This window comes from Prionailurus bengalensis, chromosome A2 (genome assembly GCF_016509475.1).
Source record: "Prionailurus bengalensis isolate Pbe53 chromosome A2, Fcat_Pben_1.1_paternal_pri, whole genome shotgun sequence".
Classification (NCBI taxonomy): Eukaryota; Metazoa; Chordata; class Mammalia; order Carnivora; family Felidae; genus Prionailurus; species Prionailurus bengalensis.
In genome coordinates this window covers 122,399,922-122,426,746 of record NC_057348.1, presented here as the reverse complement: position 1 = coordinate 122,426,746, position 26,825 = coordinate 122,399,922, and the positions used below count along the sequence as shown (strand labels likewise).

At 41.3% G+C, this 26,825-nt stretch overlaps 1 protein-coding gene across 2 annotated transcripts; it reads right to left on the bottom strand.

Annotated features, from left to right (window-relative positions):
• Positions 1-68: 68 nt before the first annotated feature.
• On the bottom strand, positions 69-18,098 carry PPP1R17 (protein phosphatase 1 regulatory subunit 17). Of its 2 annotated transcripts, none has more exons than XM_043589207.1 (5): positions 17,792-18,098; positions 12,540-12,646; positions 8,995-9,147; positions 7,467-7,619; positions 69-1,264 (listed from the first exon to the last, which is right to left on the bottom strand). In XM_043589207.1, exons 2-5 carry the CDS (start codon positions 12,619-12,621, stop codon positions 1,185-1,187), a joined length of 468 nt encoding a protein of 155 aa, XP_043445142.1. In that variant the 5' UTR covers positions 12,622-12,646; positions 17,792-18,098; the 3' UTR covers positions 69-1,184. The 2 variants fall into 2 exon arrangements, with proteins under 2 accessions (XP_043445142.1, XP_043445141.1); XM_043589206.1 differs by lacking the exon at positions 17,792-18,098 and adding an exon at positions 13,830-13,924.
• Positions 18,099-26,825: the final 8,727 nt, after the last annotated feature.

Here is a 26,825-nt window from a genome sequence, read left to right as displayed (position 1 = left end):
CCTGCAACCTCTTCTCTTGGTATTTGTAAGTAAATAATTTTTAGAAGAAATGCACCGGGCCATAAACATGTGGTTAGAAGCGTTTTTATTACCAGCAGTGTCCTATATCTTGTCCACGTTTGTGAGAAAGACAGCCTTTTGGAGCCAGGGTGTATATAGAGCCTCCACATTAGCCCTTTCAGGCGGGATCTGTTTGAATATCCACCTTTCTACTTTTGCACAACAGTTTTTGCATCTCCTCACCTGGTGGATGAGGCCTTCACGCAAAGGTTTCCCACGGCACCCATAGCCAGCAGGCTGGGGCTGGGGTTATGTGTAGATCTCTGCTCAGTAGCTAACACCACATTTTTCCTTCCCATTCAAGAAAGCATATTGGGGTCTAAATAAGTCAGAATGCTAAAAATATACAAATGCCTTCCATCGACCTTAATTAATTTTTTAAAGAGAAAATTCATCACAAACAATATTCTACCTATCATGGTTCACTTGGGACACAGCTCACAAATTTCAGGATAACATGGTTAAGAGATGTTTTAAAAAATAAAAATAAATAAGAAATATTGCTAAGCTTCTCAGTAGACCAGCATGGTCAATTGGGTTGACTTGCCCAACTCATTCGCCTTTAGGGTATCAGTTACAAGGATCATAGAAAGGTCACCAGAGACACTTGGACTCTTGAGGAAAGATAAAGGACACAAAAGACCATGTTCTCCAAAGTAATCAGTGAGTCTGAACCAAGCCTTCCCGCCTCCTTAACTGGCAACTGGGAGTCAGTCCCCCCTTGAGCTGCTATTTGGATAATGTCAAGTCTTGGTCACCAGTGTAGACCAAGAAATAAAGCACTTCCATGCTATTCGTATTCTTTGCTCCATGAATTGATCCAGAAGATGCAGAAGCTAACACTAGAGTTTTCCCTGTTACCTCCCACTTTGGAATGATCTGTTTCCTTTCCGCTGCATTAGAAAACGAAAATTCAAGAGGCAGGAATAGAAACCAGATTCAAGAAAGAAGAGAGAGTCAAAGAGGTGACTGGCAATCTGATATAGTATGCCTCCTGGGGGAAAGGTGTCTGGATCTTAAAGGCAGATTATGACAAAATGAGAGCAGAAGCAAGTCTATTTTTTTTCTAGGTCGCCACAGGGAACCAATCTAACCTATTTACAAGGGTCTCAGGGGAACTCTGTTTAAATAGCTATTTTGTCACCATCCTTTTCGTCATCTTCCGTGATCACTTTGGGTCTCTCGTCCCTGAGCAGTGTCATACCTGCAAAACAAAGCACCAATCTGCAATTAAGTGCCTCTAATTAAAATATTAGACAACCTTACAGCATAGACACAGCACACAGGAGCATGACAACCCAAAAGCCCTTTAGCATCTGCAGAGCTAAGTGTTAAAGGTGCCAACAGAAAGAGGGAGCCGGGTGGCCTTATTTGGCCTTCCAGAGGAGCTGTGACTCAGGCAGGACACCGCTCTGGTTACCAGGAGACACTAACCTGGGAGTCAGAGGCAACTTTTACCCCCGTGTCTGTGTTCTGCATTTAAGCTCACAGCACAGTTGGATGAAAAGCAAACAGGTTTTGGAGTCCAACTGCTTCGGACCTCTCATTCTGTCACTCACTCGATCTGTGTTGGGCCCGTGAACACTTTCACACCTGAATTTTCTTGGGTGTAAAATGACCACTCTGATACTGATGTGAAGGGCTATTGTGCCCATTGAACAAGAAGCTCGTCCAGTGCTGAGCACAGCACCATGCCTGTGAGCAGCTGAGTCCGCTTCTCCCTTCCTATTATTTTATACCTTTTTGTTTCATTTGTAAAGTTTATTTATTTTGAGAGGGAGAAAGAGCATGAGCAGGGGAGGGGCAGAGAGAATAGGAGAGAGAGAATCCCAAGCAGGCTCCGCACTGTCAGCACACAGCCTGATGCGGGGCTTGAACTCACAAACCGTGAGATCATGACTTGGGCCGGAACCAACAGTCAGACACGTAACCGGTTGAGCCACCCGGGCGCCCCATCCCTTCCTTTTACACTTGCTAGTTCACTTCTTTGCAAAGAACTGGTCAGCAGCATAAAGTCAAAGTCAACTACATTTTAACATCTAGGGGAAATATTGAGCAGAGGCTCTGAACATGCCATTTCTGTGTGTCAGTGCTGGTAGGCGCTAAACTTTATGTGGTTCAGAGCAAAATGAGAAACTCAAGAACGGGCAGTGAGTTTTTGTAAAGTTCTGTGACTAAAAATTGTTCTTTATTTTGAGGTGACTCTTTTTCTCCTTTTGGGTATTAAAATATCCTTTCTTTTATGAAATTTTAGGCATGTCAGGTGGTTAGTTTTTTAGCATCTCACTAGGCAGAATCCAAAGTTGGTATCCCTAAGTTGGGCTCCAATATATTTTCTTTTTCAAGAGTTTACTGATCGTTGAAATTCAGAAGCCTAAGCACAATTTTCTGGACTGATCAGACCAGTTAAGACCATCCAAGGAGGTCTGGGTGGGTCTGTTCATCCTGTGAATTGTGAAGCAGGGTCATTTTAATAAAAACATAAAGGAGGGTATGATTCAAGGCCAGTCCTCCGTGATTTCTGTCATCTCATCCCAGCCAACCACAGTGCCTTGCCCCACTCCCACCTTCTCATAATTAGAATCCTTTCAGTTCATTAAGCATTTCATAAAGATCTAAACATGAGGGTAGAAAGCTGTGCACCACAAGAGGCCTTTCTACAACACTGGACTCCATTCAACAGCAGCAAATTAATGAAAACTATGTGTTGATCTTAATGACTATTCATTTGCTTCGGTTCCTAGTTTGTTCATATGGGTTCTTTACCAATTAGCTGATATTTATTGGAGGAGAAAAACAATTTCAGAAGTCTGGTTGAAAATGAGGATTTTGCATAAATCACTTAGGAAACACAGTGGGAGATATTTTCTCTTATACCCGCTGCAAAGAAGTTTGGATTTTTACTTGGAATTAAGGCTATCATGGTAGGAGAACATACAGTTAACTATGCTAATCCCCCAAACTTTCCATCTTAATTTCCTTGATATCTTTTCACATCAAGCCAAATTTGAGTTGATTCAAAGTGGACAAGAGTGTTTAAATTCCCAGATCTCAGTCAACTTTCTGATTATTTGGGGTATCCTTGAAATCTAGTTGTACAAGCATCTGGGCAGGAAAAAAAAAAAGTCTTGGGATTCCAGGGAAAGGAGGAGCCTGTGTACCCATCAAGGTCAGCCCTTCCCAAACTAGGCTAGGCTTTCAACAGGGACACAGGAGATAATTTCAAGTGGAAAGTGAACTAGCATTTATATTAATATAGTTAAGCCTTAAAATAATGTCTTACAATGAAAAATACATATTGCGGCTCATCAAAATCTTGATTTCATGGCTATCGTTGTTTAGGATGAGCCTTAAATCAGTAACATCTATGTCATCACTGCATTCTGCTTGATGTTTCATATTGTCAGCTTTGTTCATTTGATGATGAATGAGGTTTGATAAACACTGGTCTGTGATTTAACCCAGTCCTGAGCCTATGTTCTCCCCTGGGAAACAGAGGCATGTTATTGAAGAAATGTACTCTAGAGCCAGAAAGCTTTGTCCTGGTGGTCATTGAACTTTGAGCAAGTCATTTAACCTGTCTGAGCCTCAGTTTATTCATTTGCAAAACTGGAGAAAAAAATAAATCATATCTCCCTTAGGGGGTGACACTGCCAGGTAGATTTAGACCAACATTCTTTTATGCTTCAAGCACACTTTTACGTGAACCTCCATTAAAGCACTTTTCACATTGTAGGAATCATTGGACAATACATCCATCATCCCTACCCCCTACTGAACTCTCAGGTTCTTTTTTTTTTTTCTTTAAGTTTAATTTATTTATTTTGAGAGGGTGGAGAGGGGTGGAGATAGAGGGAAAGAGAGAGAATCCTGAGCAGACTCTGCACTGTCAGCACAGAGCCTGATGAAGGGCTCAGACTCACGAACCATGAGATCGTGACCTGAGCTGAAATCGAGTCAGACGCTTAACCAACTGAGCCTGCCTGGCCAAGAACTGTGAGGTTCTTAAAGGATATCCTAGCATCTATCAGGGGACTTGGGATACAGTAGAGACTTAGAAAATATCAGTTCCTACCTTTCCATTCTCTGTGTAGGAGAGTTTAAGGAACTTGCCTGTTTGTTAGAAACTCGTATGTTTTTAAGGCCAAAGCTGTCAGTCCAAGGTTAGGGCCAACCAATTAGCCTTGCAACAAGCTGTTTTAGGCCATGATTCCACTCAGAGCTGGTCACCTGCATTATAGATGCATGCCTCTAATTCAAGGAAGCCAGGGCTGAGGTGCCACCTGTCCTGGCATACCACACCAGAGAGAACACTATTCCCAGAAAAACAGAAGAGGTGTCACTTTCAAAGGACATATCAGTCTCCTTTCTACAAGCACATTAGTGAGCTTTGATCTCCAAATATTTACAGCTCGTGGGCCAATTTTCCAAGCGACTTCTCTTCAATGCTTCCAGCCTCGTTATTCTTTACTTTCCTGGTTCCTTTTGCCACAAACCTTAGCTAAAGACTTCTTTTTCTTTTAAGCAGGTCTCGGCTATTAAGATCTTACTAACCACAGTCCTATGCACCCTGCCATGCAGTCACCAAGATGGGGGGCTCTGGCAAATGTGGGCCAAGTTGGGAACAGACCTGGGTTGGCAAGGAAGTCAGAGATGACTCCTCACTAAGGAGTTGTCTGGCAGTTGGAACCCATCAAATAAGCTCATTAACCTAGGGGAATGAAGGCAGTTAGCAAGAGATTTAGAAGAGAGAGATAATCCTTGTCCGGTCTTCACTTGCCAAGGGCTAATGAGAGGAGATGTCTCCAGAGTGCATTTGTCTGTGAGTTCCTCTCAACACCCTTATTAGAACCAATATGAGTCTCTCTGAACATCTGCCGAAGGCTCTATCCTTATCAGCTTAACTAGCATTTCGATTACTGCCAAATCTTTAGATACTAAAAGGCTCTTCAAAAATAAAGTGCTTCAGCTAATATGCTAATAAAAGCTAGAATCATAGAACACTATCTATAATTGCAAATACAACACAGAGATTTGCTGATCCTAGGAATTCCATAATGTGTGTAGAGTCCGTGGATATACAGCCTCTCTTTCCAGCTCTGTGTACTTTGCCCTGTTTGATAAACACTTTTTAAAAATTCAGCTTGGAAGCTGCTCTCCTAAGATGTAGATATTGGGATGTAGGCAGCATCCGTTGCTTAAATAAACAGGGCTTAACATTTTAGGAAGTCCTTTGAATCAGTAGATTTATATGGAGAGGTAAAAACACTTGCAGCTAGGAAAATTCTCACTTTTAGAAATGGTTTGAATAATCTCAAGGAATATAAGATTGAAGAGAATAGAGGGGAACTCACATTTACTGAGGACTTTCAACAATCCAGGATCTGTGCTAAGTGCTTTATATACTTTATTTAATTTTGTTAACAATCCTGGGAAACAGATTTTTATGGTCCTCCATTCAGAAATGCATGAAATGAAGGAGGCTCTTTTGTTTGTGCTGGTTGCCCAGGCTCACAAAGCTAGGATGAGCAGAACCAGAGATCAAACTTAGTCCTTTCTGATCGCAAAGCCCATGTTCAATGCCTCTGCTAAGGTGACTCTATGCCCATAAATATTTTGTTCCTTTATCAAGTCTTCCCCTAGAAGAACTTCAATAAAAACAAATACAGGAATGGGTAAAGAAATAAAATCTCCTAATAGAGAACTTGGAACTGCCAAGAATTGTGATTGGCAAATAGAATATCAAATCAACAGATCCTTATTGAGCACTGCTGTATAGAAGGGACTTGGCTAGACAGCAAGGTCAATACCAGCAACATAGAGCAATCACAGGCCAGTTCTCATGAATTCATCAAATTTCAGTCAATTTAAAGAAGAGCTACAAAAATAGCAGCAAGAACGATGAAAACTATACTGAAAGACGACAGTCTCAATTTGCATGCCCATCTACTACAGAGTTAGTTACGGACAGAAAAGATTCATTTTGGACTTGGAGGGGTCTGTTAGCAGAGACTTTGGTTGAGTCTTGAAAGGTGACTAGAACTGGGACAGAGGCAGAGCTTGGGGGAAATGTGTGATGGGTTGAAGGTTCATTGCAGGCATATGAGAACATGTTTGAGGCAGTTCAGAACCTGTCACTTGGTCCTTGGTCCATTTCTTCAGAGAAATGCCTCCTCAATGCTCCATGCGTCCTTGCCTGGCTCTGCTCCACAGAGATCAGTGGCCTTGTCTGTATCCCTGACTGCCTATGTATGATGTCTTCTTCTGAGGTGTCTTTCAATTTTTTATTAAATAAAATAATGGGGAAACATAGTTCTATAGCAACAAAATCTCATCTCCTCCCTAAGGGTCCCTTCTGGATTGCCATAGAGCTGAAAGTCCCAACTATCCACCACAGTACGACGTAAGGCAGACCTGGATTAGAGTCCCAGCTCTGCTGCGTCACTGCGTTTGATCTTGAGCATAATTTGATCCATTTATCTGTCCTCCTAATCATCCCATCTCAATCCAACCAATCAACCAAGCAGCTACCTCTCCGTCAATGTCATCCACAGAAGACTTGAAGTTATATACATTGTCTTTCAGCTTTTTTATGTGAAGGGACCTAATAGGTCCTTTCTTGTGTTACTCAGCTGATTTAAACAAAATCCACAAACATACCGAACTCAGTACCTAACATTTAGTAGAGTCTCAATAAACATTAGTACATTTTCTTCTCTGCCACCCCCTCCAAATATCTATGTAAAACACACACTCACACATGTGACTCACTCAGTCACATGTATAAGACTCGCTCAGTCTTATAACCTAATCGTGAATGTATATGTCTTTTTCCCCAACCTGCACTTAACATTCTCAGGGACAAGACTACACTTCATACATTAGCTGCCTTATATAGCCTGGGGTGGTGTACATAGTTCAGCAAGACTTTTTGGTTTGATTTGACACATATGAAGGTGGCTATCGTTATTTCTGAATCTCCCTTTCTCTCCCTCTCCCTCTCTCTTTCTCTTGTTTTAAAGATTTGGTCAGTATATCCAGGCGTCTTGGGAGAATCCGCTATCAGTCATAGGATGCATGATTCATGGAAGACTAGGGAGGGGGATATTTCAACTCTTTTCAAGGACCCACTGACATTTCTATTTCATTGGCTCAGTGAACTTGACCAGCCCTGCTGAAGCACGAGTAATGCTCTGAACCTCCCCCGGCTCCAACTCAGCCCTGGGGGAGCTGCCGGGGAAGGTAAACGTGAAAGGCAGCCATACACGCTCCTCTTCCCCAGAGCACTGCTGTGTGACACAGACTGCTGGGCCAGGACAAAGGCCATGCCCGTGGCAGTTCCAGATGGTAAGGCTCTTGACCTGTTCCCATCACCCCCTGTAAATGCCTTGCACCAGCTCTTTTACCTGCTGCAAAGGGGGACACGTGCAGGGCAGGTGTGTCTTTTCTCCTTGGTTTTTTCTGTTCCAGGTCAGTGTTATGAACAGCTGGACTCATTTTGCCCTTTGGATGTCTCTCTTGAACATCGTATCTTTGAATGAAATGTTCTGAAAGCACACCTGCAAGGTTTGGGGAACAAATGGGGAAACAGGGTCAAACACATATATCCTACTACGTAAGGACTATGCCTTCATATTTGCACATATACCTAGTGATGGTAGTCAATATATCTTTTCAAACTTATTTTAAACAATCGTTTCAATATTAAGAATTAGTCTCTATTGAGGCAACACTAGCGAACATCCTCTAAGTAAAGGGTTTTACGTGCCTTATTTTATGTTAGCCTCAGAAAACACTGAGGAATTTAGTATTACCATCACCGTCACACGTCTGAGGAAAACGAGGCACCGAAATATACCCATGGCAGCCCAGCTCCCAGGGGTCAGGGCCAGGAATTGAGCCCAGGTTTGCCTGCCTCCCAGGGCCATCCTGGCTAGAGCAATGCATCATTTGTTGTTCTGCAGGCCACATGCTTCACTCTTCAGTGTCTTGCCTGCCTTCTCACCTCTCCTACATGTGAAATTTCTCTCCATCATTTAAAGACTCTCTGAAAGCGGCCTCTTCTAGGGAACTTTCCACAACCCCTTGCCCAGGCTGAGCTCCTGGAGTCTTTATGTAAGGACCTCATTACTTACATAAAGCAATTATTTTACTTTTACATAAGTAAACAACTTTTACATAAAGTTGTTATTTCTTCTTGCATATTTCAGCTATTTAGGTGCTTCTGTTTTGTCTTGTAAAACTGAAAGTTCCTTCCCAGGAAGCTCTGGCTTCTATTTGTTTTGTAGCCCTCCAAGTGGGTCATGAGTGGAAAGAACACTAAATACATGACCCAGAGGGAAGGAGAAAAGGAAAGAAGACCAAACAAAACTGTTGGGAAACAGTGTCACACCTCACACACAAGGTTGTTAGACACGTTAGACAACATGTTCGTCAAACCATTTTGCTTTTTCCTGGGCACACAGAGAGTCTACACTTCTCAGCCTCCCTTGCATTTGGGTGAAGTTTGGGACTGAAGGACTCGAGGTGTGCCCCTTTTGGGCCTGCCAATCTCGCCCTCTGTTCTGCACCCCTCCCCACTTCATCCCTGGGCCTGCTGGATGCTGAGGCTCACGGTGACTTTGAAAGCCATGTGCTGGTGACATGCAAACTGCCACTGGCCAGAATCCTGGAATTACTGTTTGGAGCAGAACCTGCTTTTGCAACTTGCACTATTTTGATGAGTGAAGAAAAAAAAAAACCCAAAACTTGTGCCATTAACATTTTGTAATTCATTTGTTATAGCAGCTGGCCATATTGTCATGAAGACAGATGTAGGGATAGTACCAGTGATTTAAAAACACCCAAGTATTTAAGGAAACGTCGTAAGACCAATGTGATCTACAGCAGCGGTTCCCTTTTACAGATGTGCGAACTGAACTCGTTGTCCGTTACCTGGTATGAAAGGTGGGATGTGCAATGCCGGTGTATCTTTTCTTCTTGGTTTCTTTTGGTCTGACTCAACGTTCAGGGCAACCTGCACATTTTTTCCCTTTCTTGGCTTCTTTTTGAGATCACAGTCCTTAATGAACTGGTCTGAAAGGTCATCTGATATTGAGGGCATGCAAAATAAAAAAGAATGTGATGTGAATAAGGGTTGCTCACAAACTGGTTGGTTTCCAATCACTTGCAGGAGCCATTTGGTCTGAAAAGGAAAATTATTTATATATTTTGGCCCAGTCTACATCAAACTTTAGGAACCTTGCACAAATACACAGTAAAACAGAAAACTGGACTATTCTACAAAACGCCAAAGGGGATGGATAATCAAAGCAAAAGAGAACTTTAAAATATAATTAGGCAAGCCACAGAGTGGGTGTGAGTTAACTTTCTGATGGGAGAACAGGTTCTCTGTGCTAAATGCTCTTTCTTAACTTCTTTTCCTCAAGTCTTGCTCTCTTGAAGACTCCACGGGTCAGGATGGAGCCAGGCGTGCTCTTCAGTCTTGTAGCAAAGTTCTCTGCAAATTCCTCACCCACCTCCATTCCTGTGGCCAGGTGGTCACCCGGATGATTCACACTTGCCTTCAGCATTGGTGTCTTGGTTCACCGCACACTGGCATTGTAATTCTCCCATTTGCCCATCTCAACCCCAGGTCCTCCTGCCCTCTTACTCAGCTTTTTACCTTTCTCAGTGCCCGGAGCTTGTGAGGCTCTGCATCACATCCATCAGATGCCAGGGTACACAATTAATCCAGTCTGATCACTCCTCGCCCATTATTTTCTTTGCTCCATCTGACTCCTCAATGTTTTTGTTGATGGTGCACTCCTCTGAGCTTCTCTGTCATTGTTCTAGCACCTGTTTATTCCATAATGGTTTCTCTCCTGCTCTAGAAAGAGGCTTCATGGAAATTAAGGATTATGTCCTTTTAATAATTTTATTCTTGGTTGCCTCTCCCTCCAATAAATGCATGTTGAATGGATAAGTAATGTTGGACTGATCGCAGTTCAATTGCTGACTCTGTCCCCTGTTAGTTCTGAGAATTTGGCCCTCACTTTCTAGGAACTTTGATATCGTCTCAAATTTTTAAATGGGGATAATATTAAATCAGTGTGTGTGTGTGTGTGTGTGTGTGTGTGTGTGTGACAGAGAGAGAAGACTACATTTGTTAATGTTGGTAAAGCAGTTGTTACATTTGATATATCTCAAATCCTCAAAAAAAATTGACTCTGGCCATTGCTCTCCCCCTGACACCTTCTATAAGATCCAAAGAAAGCCCACCTCCCCACCCCATCTCTGTAAGTCTTTCCCAGTCTTGGGTATCCTTTCTCAGCTTCTGGGTAGCTGCAGGAGTTTTGCTCATGTAACACCTTTTCTGCATATATCTTCTCTGCCGTCTTTGATGACAGGTATCTTGTGTTTTTATCTCCTTACAGCAATTAATAAATATTTGTCGGATGTATGCTTGAATGAATGAACTCAAACATGTTATATATAAGGAGATAGTCTGTTAGGGTTCAAAGAAGCCATAGACAGTGAAGAAATTCATTATTACCTGGATACAGACTGGTTACATCTAAGGCTGTGAATGAATTTGGGGAAATTCAGGTATTAATTGGATATTTTCAGCCCCTTCCTCTTTTCCCTCCTCCTTTTATTCTCCTTCCTTCCTTCCTTCTTTCCTTCCTCCCTTCTTTTTCTCTCTGTTTCTCTTTTATGAAAATATTCAGGTCAATGTCTTCAAAACACTGGGGGTTAAATGTGTCAAACCTGTTCACTTCAGTTTTGTGGGTCTAGATATAACCTGTGTCATTCATTCATGCATTTATTCAACAAACGTTGATCAAGTTCCTACTCTATGTCAGGTCTTGAGCAAGATTCTAGGGCTAAAAAGACAAGTAAGAAATGGTCCTTGTTTTCAAGTTGCTGTGATCTATTGGGCTTTATGTCTGGATGGGGTCCTTTGTTTTAGAAAATGCAATATGCACAAGAAACCTACCAGGAGAAATACTTAGTAACCATACATTATTATGCCTGCATCATCCAAAGATCACAGTATATAACCAAAAAATCAAATAGCGTCATTCCCTTCAGCCATATTTAATAGTAATACATGTTTCCTTTCACCTAAAGGATTTGAATAATTCCATCCAATCATTTCAATTTAACAAATATTTATTGAGATCATATTATATGTAAGGCATTGCACTATTTGCTTTTAGGTTTACATATACCAAAAAAAAAGAGGTGAGTGGGGAACTTTCCTGAGTACTGCTTATGTACGAGATAATTCCACATCCTTCTAGTGTGTGGGAATGACCAACACCTTCTCTGACTAATCAATGCCTGTGTCTTACCGGTTGTTAAATATTCATATCGTATCCCAAACACATTCTTTCATGTAGTCCTTACACCAAGCCCACAAGGAAGGCGTGCTATTATCTCCAATTTGCAGACGAGGAAACTGAAGTTGGGAAGGCCAGATGAAAAACTAAAGGTTACATTCCTGGCATGTTATGGCACCAAGAGTAAGCCGAGGTTCTTGGGACTATGTTTCATAAGGACTGAAATTACCGTTTTAAAAATTTGCTGCCACATAGCACAGTTAACTCCCCCCCCCCCCCCCATATCATACATACCATAGGCATTTGTTGAATGAATGAATGTTGGTCGGAATGGGTGCTGCCCAGCGGTAGGGCCTCTGGAAGTACAGGCTGGATGTCGACCAGTCATGGGTCACCATTCAACCCCAGGATACGACTCAGTGCACGGTACAGAGAGCAAGACATTTGCTTCAATTTGGACTTTTACTTCCATTGCACTTTTTCCTACTTTTGGAGAAATCCTGAACATAAACTATCTTGATGGCAAATGGGGAGAGGGGAGAGGAGGGGGGACTCATAACCAGGCGAGACATAAACAAAGGCTATGAATATGCAAAAGGCCCATCCATCAAAAGTCTGAGTGTCTCATTTTTAGAAATGGGTAGAGGCAGAAATGTTTCTGGTATTTTCATTACAAAGGTTATGCAAAAAGTCAGTTCTGGAAAGGAAACAGATTGACAATAAAGCCGAAAAAGGCTATTTAAAATTCTGTCTTGATAGGCAAAGAGAGATATTTGAAATATTTTATTGCACTGCACATGGGGTGTAAGTGTGCCGGCAAATACTGGAAAGCGGGTCTCCTGCCACATTCCATTTATTGCCTCAGAAATGCTCTGTCTGGGACTCTGTCAGACCCAGAAAAGAGGACAATGCCTTTTCTCTCTTTCTGTAACTCTAATGAACTTCTCTCCAGTGCTTCAGCTAATATTTACATGGCAGACCCCACAGAGCCATGGCTATTTGCCTTTCCAGCTGGTGTTGGCTGTCACCAGAAGGTACGAACAATCAGGTTTCAGGGGGCCTCCCGCTGACTTGCCTGCAAACCGAATGGCGAGAGGATGGCAGAGACTCCTCCTTTCTGACTCTCACTACTGACATGCACACTGCAGCATTTACCTAAGTGCTCACGATGAGGGTCTAGCTTGTCCAGCCTGTCTTCTGAGAGCTCCAGGGGCTGCATTTGCTCAGTGGACATCATCGAAGGAGGTATATCTTCTCCAGCCCTACAGAAGTATAAGAAACAAGACCATTAGTGTGTCTTCTGTTCATTTGCTCACTTATTAAATAAGTGTATTTATTGAGCACTTACTACGTTCTCAATTCAATCCCATTTTTTCAAGTCTGTTTCTTATGCTTAACTATTAGAAGCTCTAACTTAAGATTTAAGGCAAAATAGGGGCTCCTGGGTGCCTCAGTCAGTTAAGCATCCAACTCTTGATTTTGGCTCAGGTCATGATCTCTCGATCGGATATCGAGCCCTGTATCAGGCTCCATGCTGACAGCGCAGAGACTGCTTGGGACTCTCTCTCTCTCTGCCCCTTCCCTGCTTGTATGCATGTGCGTGAATGTACGCTCTTTCTCTCTTTCTCTCAAAATAAATAAACATAAAAAAAGATTTAAGTCAAAATAAATGAAACACACACATACATGGATATAACTGCCATTCATCAAACGTTCAATATTTATTCCTCTTTCAGAAGCACTGTGGGAGTTTCTGAATGAACACTTGTCAATTTTGAATTAGAAATGAGTTAGCTGAGACTTACAGAAATCTTGATTAAATCTTGTCTATATATTCTGTTGAGTTCTGCAAAGTAGGATTATGTCTACTTCATAGATGAAGAAAGCAAGAATCAGAAAACATAATTTCTTTAGTTATGCAATTATTAAATAGCCAAGATCCAATTATTAAATAGCCTGGGTCCAAACCCAGTCCTGAAGATTTCCATTAGATACCCAAGACTCTTAAAACAGTGATTCCTTTGAACCCAAATTGAATCAGCCTTCTGGTTTTCTATCATGACATACTACAAAGTATAGCATGTAATGTATAAATGTATAGTATAAAGTAATTATAAGGTAATAAGATTTTTTTCCCTGCCCGTATTATAAGGTGGTAAGAAAAAAATCTAGGTCTTGAAACGGATCTTTATTATTTTCTCCCTAGAGATTTCTGACATTAAAGCAAATCTGTTTCCCCCTCCCCCTCCCCCATTTTCTTAGACCACAAATCCATTGAACTTTCAGAGCTATTAGTTGTAGTCATTCTCCAGGAGTGGAAATCCAGAATGGACATATGTCAAGTCTGAATGAGAAATGCATTACTTGAGATTTATAGAATCTGCCTTGATTCTATTTCTTTCTGAAAATTTATTTCTCACGTTCTATCATAACAAGAATACTTATAGACAAAAAAGATTAAAATGGCCCAAACTGATCCTCTGTTCTTGAGATTCCTGGATCACTGGCATGCAGACGAACACAGAGACCAGTTGTGTTAACATTTCAAGCTCATAGAATTAGTTCAACTCAGTTGTCTTCTGAGGAATAAGCCAGTTTTCTCCAGGAAGGCTGGAGGGCCTCTCCCCCTACAAGCTGAGATCATTGCATAGCAGATGGAGCTATTAACGGATTACTTGAACCCGGCTTTTAGTGTCATTCTGAGCAGACTGACTGTACTGAGTGACTTTAGCAGAAATCAATTCAGACCATTGTTTTAATGTTTGTATAAAGACTGCCAACTCCCTGGGACCATAAGGAAGTATGCAGTTAACTTGGGTGGTTACCGCCCACCTGCTCAAGTAGAGAGGAAAGCTATTGGACCATCAGTCGGGATGAGTGGGCTCAGTGCTGAGGTCTCGAGGGAAAGTTACAGCCTCAAATACGGCCTGTGCGCCTTAACCAATCCAATCTTACTTCACTCTGGGCAGAAAGTCACAGGCCCCGTCATTGACTTGATGCTGAAAATCACCCCATTGAGGATCTAGCCCAGTGTTCATTTAGAAGGAGAACTGAGGCTTGAAGAGGTTGAAGGGACCTATCATTAGTTACACACTTAGAGTCAGAGCCGTCATTTGACCATAGGCTCCTACTCTCTGTTCTAGGTCTTATCTGGCAATGGTCCCCCTCTCCTTCTCCCCAGCCAGAGTAAGCTTTCTTTTCTTTGTACTTGAATCATATGACTGCTCCTGTGTGCTCAATAGCTGGTTATTTAACTCGAATCTGAGCTTTCAAATTCAAATGGATCTAGGCTGAATCTCAGCTCTTCAAAAAGAGGTATGACTTTGATTCAGTGGCTAAATCTTAATGAGGTAGTGGGGGTAAATGGAGCCCAAGTAACCATGTCATCATTTTTTCCCCTTTTTTCTACAAGCTACGGCTGCTATGATAGAATTAGCAAAGGCTAGCCTCTTTGTGGTGCACTGAGGGATGGGCCTCCGGGGTCACAGGTCCCTCTCTGTCCCCCTATCCCATTCTTACCCTCACTTTTCTTACCTGTAAAATAGAGGAAATAGTATCTACCTCATAGAGTTACTATAAAGGTTAAATGGAATAGCTCCCTGCTTTGCACATCGCAGGTACTGAGTGAGTGGTAGTCATTATTATGTAACATCTCTACCATACCGGATGACTAGCTAATGAAGACCAGCTTGTTTAGCTAAAAAATTATCAAACCTTTCATTTTCATCTGGATGCTGAACCATGGGCGGGCTAGCCTTCATCTATCTGAACAAAACGGCTTTCACGGTACTGGATGTGTGAGAGAGAAGCCTTCCCTTAGCAGGTGAATTGTCCAAGTGTTGGAAGTCCCTGGACAAGGTGAGGGCACCTGCTTCTTCCCCAAGATAGTACCTCGTGTCTGTAGGGGAAGCAACACTATTTTATTCATTTATTTATTTATTTACTTACTTTAAACTTTAAACTTTTTTTTTTTTAAGAGAGAGAGAGAGAGAGTGCTAGCAGGGAGGGAAAGAAAGAAAAAGAGAGGGAGAGAGAAAGAGAGAGAGAGAATCCCAAGCAGGCTCCATGCCCAGCATGAGCGACAGTGTCACCCAGGCACCCCAGAAACACTGTTTTAAACCAGTGTGATTGCAAGCATGCAGTGCTGGGCCAGGCCGGCAAGCTTCTGTTTGCTATGGGGCTGAAAGATGGTTTTCAGATTTGGGGTTTTATGTCACAACAATAGCCTGTGCCGGGCAGGGTTGAGTTTTGCCCAGGGGATTAGAGGATACTGCCATCACGGATGATGTCATTAAGATCTTTTTGGCAGAAAACCTTCACACAAAGAAAGGACCAAGTACTCGAGGAGAGAAAAGTTTGGTTTAGCATCACCTTCTTGGTAACTGTCATTTTAGCTGTCTGTTGAATGTTAGTATAAGATGACCCCCTCTCCCTACTCACTGGTCATTTCCCTCCCGGTGAATAAGGAGTGCTCTGTGTGATTGAGCCACTGTAAGACACGAGCCGGTCTAATGAATGAACTAAGAAATGATTTCTGCCCCTGCTCATGCTTTCTGTTCTTAAATTCAACCTCCCCATCCCAAGCACCAGCGAAGGGACCCTGCGCTTGTCATGCTGCCCTGGAAGGTTGTATCATCTCCCTCAGCAGCTCACTGTAATTTGGGAATGTTCTAAGTGCTGGCTCTTTCTTTCATGCCTAAATACCTGGCCCCTTGGGTGTTCAGATTCTAACCAAGGCACTAGGGCCTCATGAGATGCCTTGGGGGTATTACATAAACTGTTCTCTAGTACAAAGATTTGTCACCCTCTCACATTCTTCTTGCTGTTGATTGCACGTTCAGGGTCTCTGAATTTTAACACTCACACACAGTGTTGATTTGGATAATATCAAGCTGCCCACCCTCACCTGAAAAGCCTTTTCTTTTCCCCCACAGAGAGACACTTGTAAATGCAAACACCACCTAGAGAAGAGATATATTAACTGACATCACATAATGCACAAGGGCACCAGTGCATTTAATGATAAAAGTCACCTTCTCTTTTGAGAACAGGAACCGGAAGATCAGGGACCTGGGAAGGAAGCCCACCAAATTGCAGGAAGACAGCCAAGCCAGAGTGGGCTGCTGAAGCTGAGGACACTGTGGGGGTGGGGGGGCTCCACCAGCCCAGAGCCCGTTTCTACTTTGGGGACAGTAGTGCTATTTCTTCATGTTAAAAAGATCGGTCAGTTCAGTTTGAGGTCAGAAGCAGGTCTGGGCATTTTGCCTTTTCTCTCAACACCGAGTAAGTAAGTTTCTTGGTTGGATGTTAGAATATGTAGTTTAACTCAAGGTCACTGACATCAAGCATTTGGCCCTGTGAGGCAATACGGGGTAGAAGCAAATGTTTCTTGGTTACTTGTACTGGTCTCTAGCTGGGTCCACTTGGGGAAATTGTATGTCCTCCTGGAAACTTAGTTTCCACATCTGTAAAATGGGTTGATGGTGGCTCTTTCTCCAGGGTTGAGGGTATTCACACAGCATGTCTAAAGCTTCTAGCCCAGATCTCAGTGGACGCTGACACTTTAAAAAGTGTGCGTTGCCTTGTTTGTTCTTTTCATCCTTATTAAATTGAACCGTTGGAAACGTCTCCTTGTCCCATCTTTGGCCTTCTTTGAAGCTAATCATGAGATTAGAACAATCCAAGGTACAAACCAACACAGACACCCCTTTCCAAGTCTTGGGAATATGGTACTACTGATTCTCAGAAGCGAGCAGACACAGCTTAACTGAGGAAATTCTAAAGAATTCTGAAGAATTTCCCCCAAAGTAATCATCCCTGGATTGATTTGATGGAATAAAAAGTTAGAAGGTTATGTCCACAGCCCAATGTGGTGTCTGATTATATAAAATCCGTATCCTTTGTCAAATCTCTTTTTAGCCTGAGGATTTAATTCAGGTCAAAAAGTACTACGTTTTAAAATCAGGTTTGTTCATTAAAAGACTAAATTTGCAGTATTCCTCAAGGAGTGAGTCTTACTTGAAGTAGGGCACGGAAAGGTGTTTTTGGCAAGCACAGCCTCCCCAGCCTTAGAAGATGAGCCTTCCCACAATGTGCGAATATGTGGACATATCAGTGTTCATCTCGAAACTTAGCAATTTAGTTTGCGAGAATTCTGACTCTACAGAATTCAGAACTCCACCTCCTTTAGAAAAAAATGTCTTGAAAATGATGACTTTTCCAGCTTCCCATCTAGCCCCAGCTTAGTCTTGCTCCAGAGCGCATACCCCCGCCCCCGCCCCCTTCCCTGCCCCTTCACCACCAGCTGCCGCCTCCTTTGTCCCAGCGACCATAAAGAAGCAGTAACTTATTGAAAATTTGCTTTCCTTGCTGCAAAAGTTCTTGGAGTAAAAATCTGAAGCACTTACCAATCAGTGCAGGCTCTGGGATGAGAAGGCGAGAGAAGGGGAGGGCAAGCCTCCTCCCCAAGCTGGGCCGGCTTCTCTGCAGCAGTGGCTGCTGCTGGGCTCCAGCTCCTCTTATCAAGGGACCAGCTGCCGCTGTTGCCATGGGGATGCTCCGTTTCACAGGCGCCAGGGCAAGGGGGATGGAGAGGGGAAGACGATAATCTCGCTGCCACTGCTCCGACTGCAATAATTGTCCATTACAAAACACAATACAGAGTGGCACTTTGAGTTCCCAGTGTGCAAGGCTGGAGAAATCCAGACAAGCCAGCTAGACCCTCCAATCCCTGAAACAACCCGATGCAGTAGGGTTTTTTGGCCTGACTTTGCAAATACGGTAGCTGAGGCACAGTCAGGTTAGGTGACTTGCCCGAAAGATGCTACAGCTAATTTTAATTCTCAAATCTACTTGAGTTTAAATACCACGAGGCACTTTCACTCACCACCGGGGCCCCGGGTGAGAAGAATAGTAGCAATGGCTGACATTTCCATGAGCCTTCCCAGGTGACAGGCACTCTACCCATATTGACTCATTTTATCTTCAGTACAGTCTTGCCAGATAAACTGCTGTCATCATCCCCCTCTCGCTGCTGGGGCACTGAGCTGATAAATCATCTGCCCAAGATCTCACTGCTCGTAAGTGGTAAGGCTAGAGCTTGAACTGGGCAATCAAATGTGGAATCCATGCTCTTAACCGGTTTGCAATACTGCTCATCATTCCGAGAGGACAGCATGTAGCGAAGAAAGCAGCCCTCCTTAGCTAGGTTGGGGTGTGGGGGCCAGGAAAAATTTGCTCCTCCAAAGGAACTAAACCAAATGTTCTAATACTAGGAATTCACATGCACTACAGGAAAGGGCAGGGGGAGCAAATGGTGTTGAAGCAAGGCTGGGTGTGATGTGCTGTCATATGGAGAGGAAGGGTCTGTGTTGGGGGTAAGCTCACTGGAGGAAGTCCTGTGTTGACCAGAGGAGCAGTATCTAGTCGCTGGTCTGGGCATGAAGAGCAGGGAGGTTAGTCTGGGGGTTCAGGCAGAGACCAGCTTGAGACCTCTGGAGGGCAGCCAAGAGGCCACCCACAATGAGACCCAAGAGGTATGAATACAATCCACCCATGTTGCTTCCTCTCCTTCCAGAGGCTGCAAGCAGTGTGCATCCCTCGAAGCCCCTCATTGGCCTCAACTACCTGTTAGTCTTCAGTGTTGAGTTGACTGATTCCCCCTTTCCATTTGCCAGTATCCCAAATAATAGGGCTGGAACCATAATAAACTCATTCCGACTCTTAGGGTTAGTTTATTCAGAGGCCATGGTAACAAATCAGCAGGAAGCAGCCTTCCTTGTTAGATCCTGGTTTGTCTTAGTCCTTATTGGAATCTACTGGAAAGAAATGGAGGCTGCCACAAGGTAATGCTCCTGGCTAGGAAGGGAGGCTCTGGATATTAAGAGAAAGTCCCTAGAAGCATCTCTCTGTTCCAAACTGCCTGCTTTATCTTATCAACAGCCTTTTTGGCCAATGGGTTAGCAGTATCTTCATTTCCAAACATGAGGGGAAAAAATATGCTTTCTTCCTAAATTCTTCAATTCTTTTAAAAAATTAAACATTTTCTGAGATAATTTGGATTCACATATAGTTGTAAGAAATAATGTGGGGTGCCTGGGTGGCTCAGTCGGTTGAGCATCCGACTTCAGCTCAGGTCATGATCTCGCAGTCCATGAGTTTGAGCCCCGCGTCGGGCTCTGTGCTGACAGCTCAGAGCCTGGAGCCTGTTTCAGATTCTGTGTCTGCCTCTCTCTCTGACCCTCCCCTGTTCATGCTCTGTCTCTGTCTGTATCAAAAATAAATAAACGTTAAAAAAATTAAAAAAAAAAAAGAAAGAAAGAATGCAGACAAGTCTCCTGTACCATTTAAGCAATTTCTTCCAGTGGTGCCATCTTGCAAAACTACATAGGACAGTATCTCAGCTGGTATATTGGTGTTGATATAGTCAAGATACAGAACAGCTCCATCACAAGAATCTCTCATGTTGTCCTTAGTCACACCCATCCCCCTCCCTTTTCTTTCCTCATTCTCCCTGCTCCTACTCACTGCTTAACAGTCCCTCCAACCACTAATCTGTTCTCCATTTCTATAATGTTGCTATTTTTTAAATGCTATATAGGAGAGCCAGGCTGGCCTAGTCAGTGGAGCATACGACTCTTGATCTTGGGGTTGTAAATTCGAGCTCCACAGTGGGTGTAGGGATTACTTAAATAATAAAATCTTTAAAAAATGCTATATAGGGGTGCCTGGGTGGCTCAGTCGGTTAAGCGTCCGACTTTGACTCAGGTCATGATCTCGCTGTCCATGGGTTCAAGCCCCACATCAGGCTCTGTGCTGACATCTCAGAGCCTGGAATCTGCTTCAAATTCTGTGTCTCCTTCTCCTCTCTCTCTCACTTCTCCTCTCTCTCTCTCTCTCTCTCTCTCAAAAATAAACATTAAAAATTTTTTTAAAAATGCTATATAAATGGAATCATACAGTATGAAACTTTATGGATTTGGCTTTTTTTCTTTTTTAACTCAGCATTATTCCCAATGATTCATCCAAGTTGTTCCATGCATCAATAATCTGTTCCTTTTTAATCACTGCCTAGTATTCCATGGTATATGCCAACATTTAACCTTACATGTGTTGTAGGGCATTTGAATTGTTCCTAGTGTTTGGCTATTACAAATAAAGCTGTTCTAAAAATTCATGTACAGGATTTTGTGTGAACATAAGTATTCATTTCTCTGGGATAAATGCCCAGGAGTGCAATTGATGGCTTGTATGGCAGTTGCATATTTAATTTTATAAGTAACGGCCAAACTGTTTTCCAAAATGGCTCTACCATTTTATATTTCCACCAGCCATTATGAGTGATCCAGTTTCTCTTCATAGTTGCCAGCATTCAGTGTTGTTGCAGTCAAAAAAAGTTTTTTTAATGTTTATTTATTTTTGAGAAAAAGAGAGAGTGCGAGCAGGGGAATAGCAGAGAGAGAGAGGGAGACACAGAATCCAAAGCAGGCTCCAGGCTCTGAGCTGTCAGCACAGAGCCCAATGTGGGGCTCGAACTCACAAACTTCAAGATAATGACCTGAGCCAAAGTCAGATGCTTAACCGACTGAGACACCCAGGCACCCCTTTGTTGCAATTTTTTAAAAGTCATTCTTATAGGTGTGCAGCGGTATCTCATTGTGATTTTAATATGTTTCTCTGTGGACTAATGATGTTAAACATCTTTTCATGCACTTACTTGCCATTTGTATGTTTCTTTGGTGAAATGTCTCTTCATATCTTTTGCCCATTTCTTAATTGGATTTTTTTTTAACTGTTGAGTGTTGTTGAAAACTCCTTTTTATTTTAGATACTAGTCCTCTATAAGAAATACGGTTTTGCAAATGTTTTCTCCCAGTTTATGGCTTGTCTTTGTCTTTTCTAACTCCTACCAGAGTCTTTCATGGAGCAAAAGTTTTAAATTTATATCAGGTCTCATTTATCAATAAATTAACTTTAAAACATATATAGTTGAGAATATTTCTGAAGCTCTTCAGGGAAGCTAAATGGTGTTAGGAATTTTAAAACACTCCTCTGTCCCTGAATTTCCCCAATTCAAAGGGAATATTTCAAAGAAAGAAGAGAGTATGAATTCCTTATTTCCCCTTTGGATGGACATGTGTACTTATGCCAAGTTCAGGTTGTTGTTGTGGTGGTGTTGTTTGGTTTTTTTTTTTCCAGGGCTTTCTATGCACACTTTAATTGATTATGCCCAACCCCCCTTTTAAGGCAGATGTAAACAGCAACTGAGATGGCAGATGGTAATGTAAATCTATACCTCAGAGAGCTCTAAATAACAGCCACATATGTGCAATGTTGAAGTCATAGACCCTTGGCCTACAGCGCTCCCAGCATAAGTGCAAGGAGCCATTGTGCCCATGACATGATTTGTTGGTCCAAGAGCCTTCTGATGTGTGGCTCAATTGGCTTCTGGCTTCATTCCTGATGGATGCCTAATGGTAACTAGCTTTAAATGAATATATTTTCATTTTAATCACAAATATTCAATCTTTATGAATGAGAATGATCACAGTGATGAGCATTTCTAGACAATTTATTTTAGCCAATAGCTTATCGAGTGTGTACTTGAAATATTTGCTTTACCAGAATCAATCTAAGGCAGTTTCTGTGTTGAGGGGTGATGGGGCTTTCACAATCAAGGGAGAGAGAAAGAGAAAGAGCATAAGCAAATGCACTGAATATCTGTAGGCTGGTTTTATCCCAGACATCTTGCTGGGTCTCTTCGGTTGTCTCTTTCAGCCCTTAAAGAGGAGAAATAACTGTTTCAGATCAATATTTTCTGGTAAATAAGTGTCTATGTTTTGCTTTGGGAAGCTCTGAACACCTTTTAGTTCTTCATAACAGAGGACTATTTGAATTAGCCACTAATAAATTCTGATGTCATTTATTCTCATTTAATTAAAATTAAGATATAAAACAATTTAACATTTCAGAAATGAACTGTCAAATACTCAATAAGTGCTTATTGAAATAAAAGGTGGTGTCATTTGAGATAATTGTAGATACACACGAAATAATACAAAGAGGTAGATCCCTTCTATATTGTCTTTTGTGCTGTCATTTGTTGGTTTTACTATCTAATTAGTGCTGACCTTGTATAATTATTTGGGAATTATTCCTTTTTCTTTCATTTGCTGGAAGAAGCTATGATAAACTAGTGTTGTTCTGTTCAGATGTTGAAACCATTGGGTCGAGACATTTCTTTTGGGAGCCTTCAAGCCTTCAAGCCTTTCAAGCCTTCAAAAATTCAACTTCTTTACTGATTCTAGGGCTATCTCATCTTCGTTAAATTTTGGTAGTTAGTGGTTTTCTAAGACTGGTCCATTTCTTCTAAGTTTGTAATGTATGAGCATAAAGTTGTTCCCTTGTTATCTTTTCAATGGCTGCAGGATATGTAGACATACCCCCCATTTCTTTCTTGATATCGGTGATTCGTGTCTTCTGCATTTGTCAGTCTTGCTAAAGGCTTATCAATTTTATTGATTCATTGATTTTCTCTATAGTATTCCTTTTTTCAATTTCATTGATTTCTGCTCTTATGTGTATTACTTCCCCTTTTCTGCTTGCTTTGGATTTATCTTGTCCTTCTTTTACTAGTTTCATGAGGTAGGAACTTAGGTTACTGATTTGAGACCTTTCTTCTATTTGAATGTAAGCACTAATGATATAAATTTCCCTTTAGTGCTGTTTTAACTGCATTCCACATGTTTTGATGTGTTGTAGTTTTATTATACACACACACACACACACATATATGAGAAAGAGTGCACACAGAGATGCACACACACAAGTGTGAGCAGTGGAGAGGCAGAGGGAGAGAGAGAGAGAGAGGGAGAAACTCAGCGTGGAGCTGGATGTGGGCCTCCAATCTCATGACTGTAAGATCATCACCTGTGCTATAAAGTCAAGAGTCAGACACTTAACTGACTGAGGCAGCCAGGTTTTATTTTTATTTAATTGTAGGTACTTAAAATTTTTTGAAGCTTCCTTTTTGACTCATAGGTTGTTTAAAAGTGTGTTATTTAATTTCCACATGTTTACAGATTTTTCTATTGTCTTTCTTTTATTGATTTCTAGTTTGATCCTATTATGGTTTGACAGTATAGTTTGCATAATTTCAATTCTTTTAAATTTGTCGAGGGTTATTTTATGGCCCACAATATAGTTTATCTTGGTGTCTGTTCTATGACTGCTGGAAAAAAATGTGTATGGAGTGTTTTATATTTTTCAATTAGATATTGATCGAATTGTTCAGATCGTCAATTTCTTTGATAAGTTCTTGTCTATTTGCAGAGATTGGGGTGTTGAAGTCCCCAACTTTAATTATAGATTTGTCTATTTCTCCTTTCAATTCTATTAGTTTTTTTATTTTTTATTTATTTTTAATTTTATTTTTTTATTTTTTAAAATTTACTTCCAAATTAGTTAGCATATAGTGCAACAATGATTTCAGGAGTAGATTCCTTAGTGCCCCTTACCCATTTAGCCCATCCCTTCTCCCACACCGCCTCAAGTAACCCTGTTTGTTCTCCATATTTATGAGTCTCATGTTTTGTCCCCCTCCCTGTTTTTTTATTAGTTTTGTTTCCCTTGCCTTATGTTCATCTGTTTTGTCTCTTAAAGTCCTCATATGAGTGAAATCATATGATTTTTGTCTTTCTCTGACTGACTAATTTCACTTAGCATTATACGTTCCAGTTCCATCGACGTAGTTGTAAATGGCAAGATTTCATTCTTTTTGATTGTCGAGTAATACTCCATCGTGTATATATATATATATATTTTTTTTTTCTTTATTCATTCATCCATTGATGGACATTTGGGCTCTTTTCATACTTTGGCTATTGTTGATAGTGCTGCTATAAACATGGGGGTGCATGTGTCCCTTCGAAACAGCACACCTTTATCCCATGGATAAATGCCTAGTAGTGCAATTGCTGGGTCATAGGGTATTCTATTTTTAGTTTTTTGAGGAGCCTCCATACTGTTTTCCAGAGTGGCTGCACCAGCTTGCATTCCCACCAAAAAGAGGGATCCTCTTTCTCCACATCCTCGCCAACATCTGTTGTTGCCTGAGTTGTTCATGTTAGCCATTCTGACAGGTGTAAGGTGATATCTCATTGTAGTTTTTATTTGTATTTCCCTGATGATGAGTGATGTGGAGCACTTTTTCATGTGTCGGTTGGCCATCTGGATGTCTTCTTTGGAGAAGTGTCTATGCATGTCTTTTGCCCATTTCTTCACTGGATTATTTGTTTCTTGGATGCTGACTTTGATAAGTTCTTTATAGATTTTGGATACTAACTCTTTATCTCATAGGTCATTTGCAAATATCTTCTCCCCTTCTGTTGGTTGCCTTTTAGTTTTGCTGATTGTTTCCTTTGCTGTGCAGAAGGTTTTTATTTTGATGAGGTCCCAGTAGTTCATTTTTGTTTTTGTTTCCCTTCCCTCTGGAGACATGTTGAGTAAGAAGTTGCTGTGGCCTAGATCAAAGAGGTTTTTTTTTTTGCCTGCTTTCTCCTCGAGGATTTTGATGGATTCCTGTCTTATATTTAGGTCTTTCATCCATTTTGAGTTTATTTTTGTGTATGGTGTAAGACAGTAGTCCAGGTTCATTCTTCTACATGTCTGTCCAGTTTTCCCAGCACCACTTGCTGAAGAGACTGTCTTTATTCCATCGGATATTCTTTCCTGCTTTGTCAAAGATTAGTTGGCCATACGTTTGTGGGTCCATTTCTGGGTTCTCTATTCTGTTCCATTGATCTGAGTGTCTGTTCTTGTGCCAGTACCATACTGTCTTGATGATTACAGCTTTGTAATACAGCTTGAAGTCTGGGATTGTGATGCCTCCTGCTTTGGTTTTCTTTTTCAAGATTGCTTTGGCTATCTGGGGTCTTTTCTGATTCCATAAAAATTTTAGGATTATTTGTTCTAGCTCTGTGAAGAATGCTGGTGTTATTTTGATAGGGATTGCATTGAATATGTAGTTTGCTTTCTGTAGTATCGACATTTTAGCAATATTTGTTCTTCCTATCCAGGAGCATGGAATCTTTTTTCCATTTTTTTGTGTCTTCTTCAATTTCTTTCATAAGCTTTCTATAGTTTTCAGTGTGTAGATTTTTCACCTCTTTGGTTAGATTTATTCCTGGGTATTTTATGGCTTTTTTGTGCAACTGTAAATGGATCGATTCCTTGATTTCTCTTTCTGTCGCTTTATTGTTGGTGTATAGGAACGCAACCGATTTCTGTGCATTGATTTTACATCCTGCAACTTTGTTGAATTCGTGAATCAATCCTAGCAGTTTTTTTTTGTGGAATCTTTTGGGTTTTCCATATAGTGTATCATGTCATCTGTGAAGAGTGAAAGTTTGACCTCCTCCTGGCCGATTTGGATGCCTTTTATTTATTTGTGTTGTCTGATTGCTGAGGCTAAGACTTCCAATACTGTGTTAAATAACAGTGGCGAGAGTGGACATCCCTGTCTTGTTCCTGACCTTAGGGGGAGAGCTCTCAGTTTTCCCCCAATGAGGATGATATTAGTGTTTGGTCTTTCATATATGGCTTTTATGATCTTGAGGTATGTTTCTTCTATCCCTACTTTTTTGAGGGTTTTTATCAAGAAATGATGCTGTATTTTGTCAAATGCTTTCTCTGCATCTGTTGAGAGGATCATATGGTTCTTGTCCTTTCTTTTATTGATGGAATGAATCACGTTGTTTTGCAGATATTGAACCAATCTTGCATCCTCAATTCTATTAGTTTTTGCTTTTTGTGTCTGAGATTGTCACTTGGTGCTTAGGCAGTTTTGACCATTATGTCTTCCTGGTATATTAATCCTGTTATTATTTGTAATGTTCTTCTTTGTTACTAGTAAGTTTGTTGTTGTGAATTCTATGTTGCCTTATATTAATATGGACACTCCTGCTTCTTAAAAATTGTTTGCAATGCATATCTTCTTTCATCCTTTTTCTTTCAACTTATCTGTATTGTTGAATTGGAAGTGAGTTTCTTGTAAGCAGCATATAGTTGAGTAGTGGTTTTTGTCCATTCTTCAGATCTCTGTTATTTGATATATTTAGACCATTTACATTTAAGACAATTATTGATATATTAGCATTTAAATCTGATATTTTATTATTTGTTTCCTTTTTGTTTCTTCTGATTCTTTTTTCTCTCTTTCTTTTTTCTTGCCTTCCTTCAAGTAAATTGAGCATTTTTTAGGATTCTACCTTCATTCATTTAGAGACTGTTTGAGTGTATCTCTGTAGTAGTCAGGGTTCTCCAGAGAAACAGAACCAATAGGAAGTGCATACATATAGAAAGAGGTTTATTTTAGGGAGTTGGCTCATGTGGTTATGAAGATTGGCATGTCCAAAATCTTCAGGGTGGGCTGTCAGGCTAGAA

Bases quoted from the DNA above. Each gene is read 5' to 3' on its own strand.
- PPP1R17 (XM_043589206.1), bottom strand. From the start codon at position 13,894: ATGCCAGTGATCCAGGAATCTCAAGAACAGAGGATCAGTTTGGGCCAT. The intron at 9,148-12,539 runs GTAAATGCTGCA...CCTCAATATCAG, and splicing joins CCCTCATCGTGAGCACTTAG to ATGACCTTTCAGACCAGTTC. The intron at 1,265-7,466 runs GTAAAAGAGCTG...TTTGTTTTGCAG, and splicing joins CGTGTCCCCCTTTGCAGCAG to GTATGACACTGCTCAGGGAC.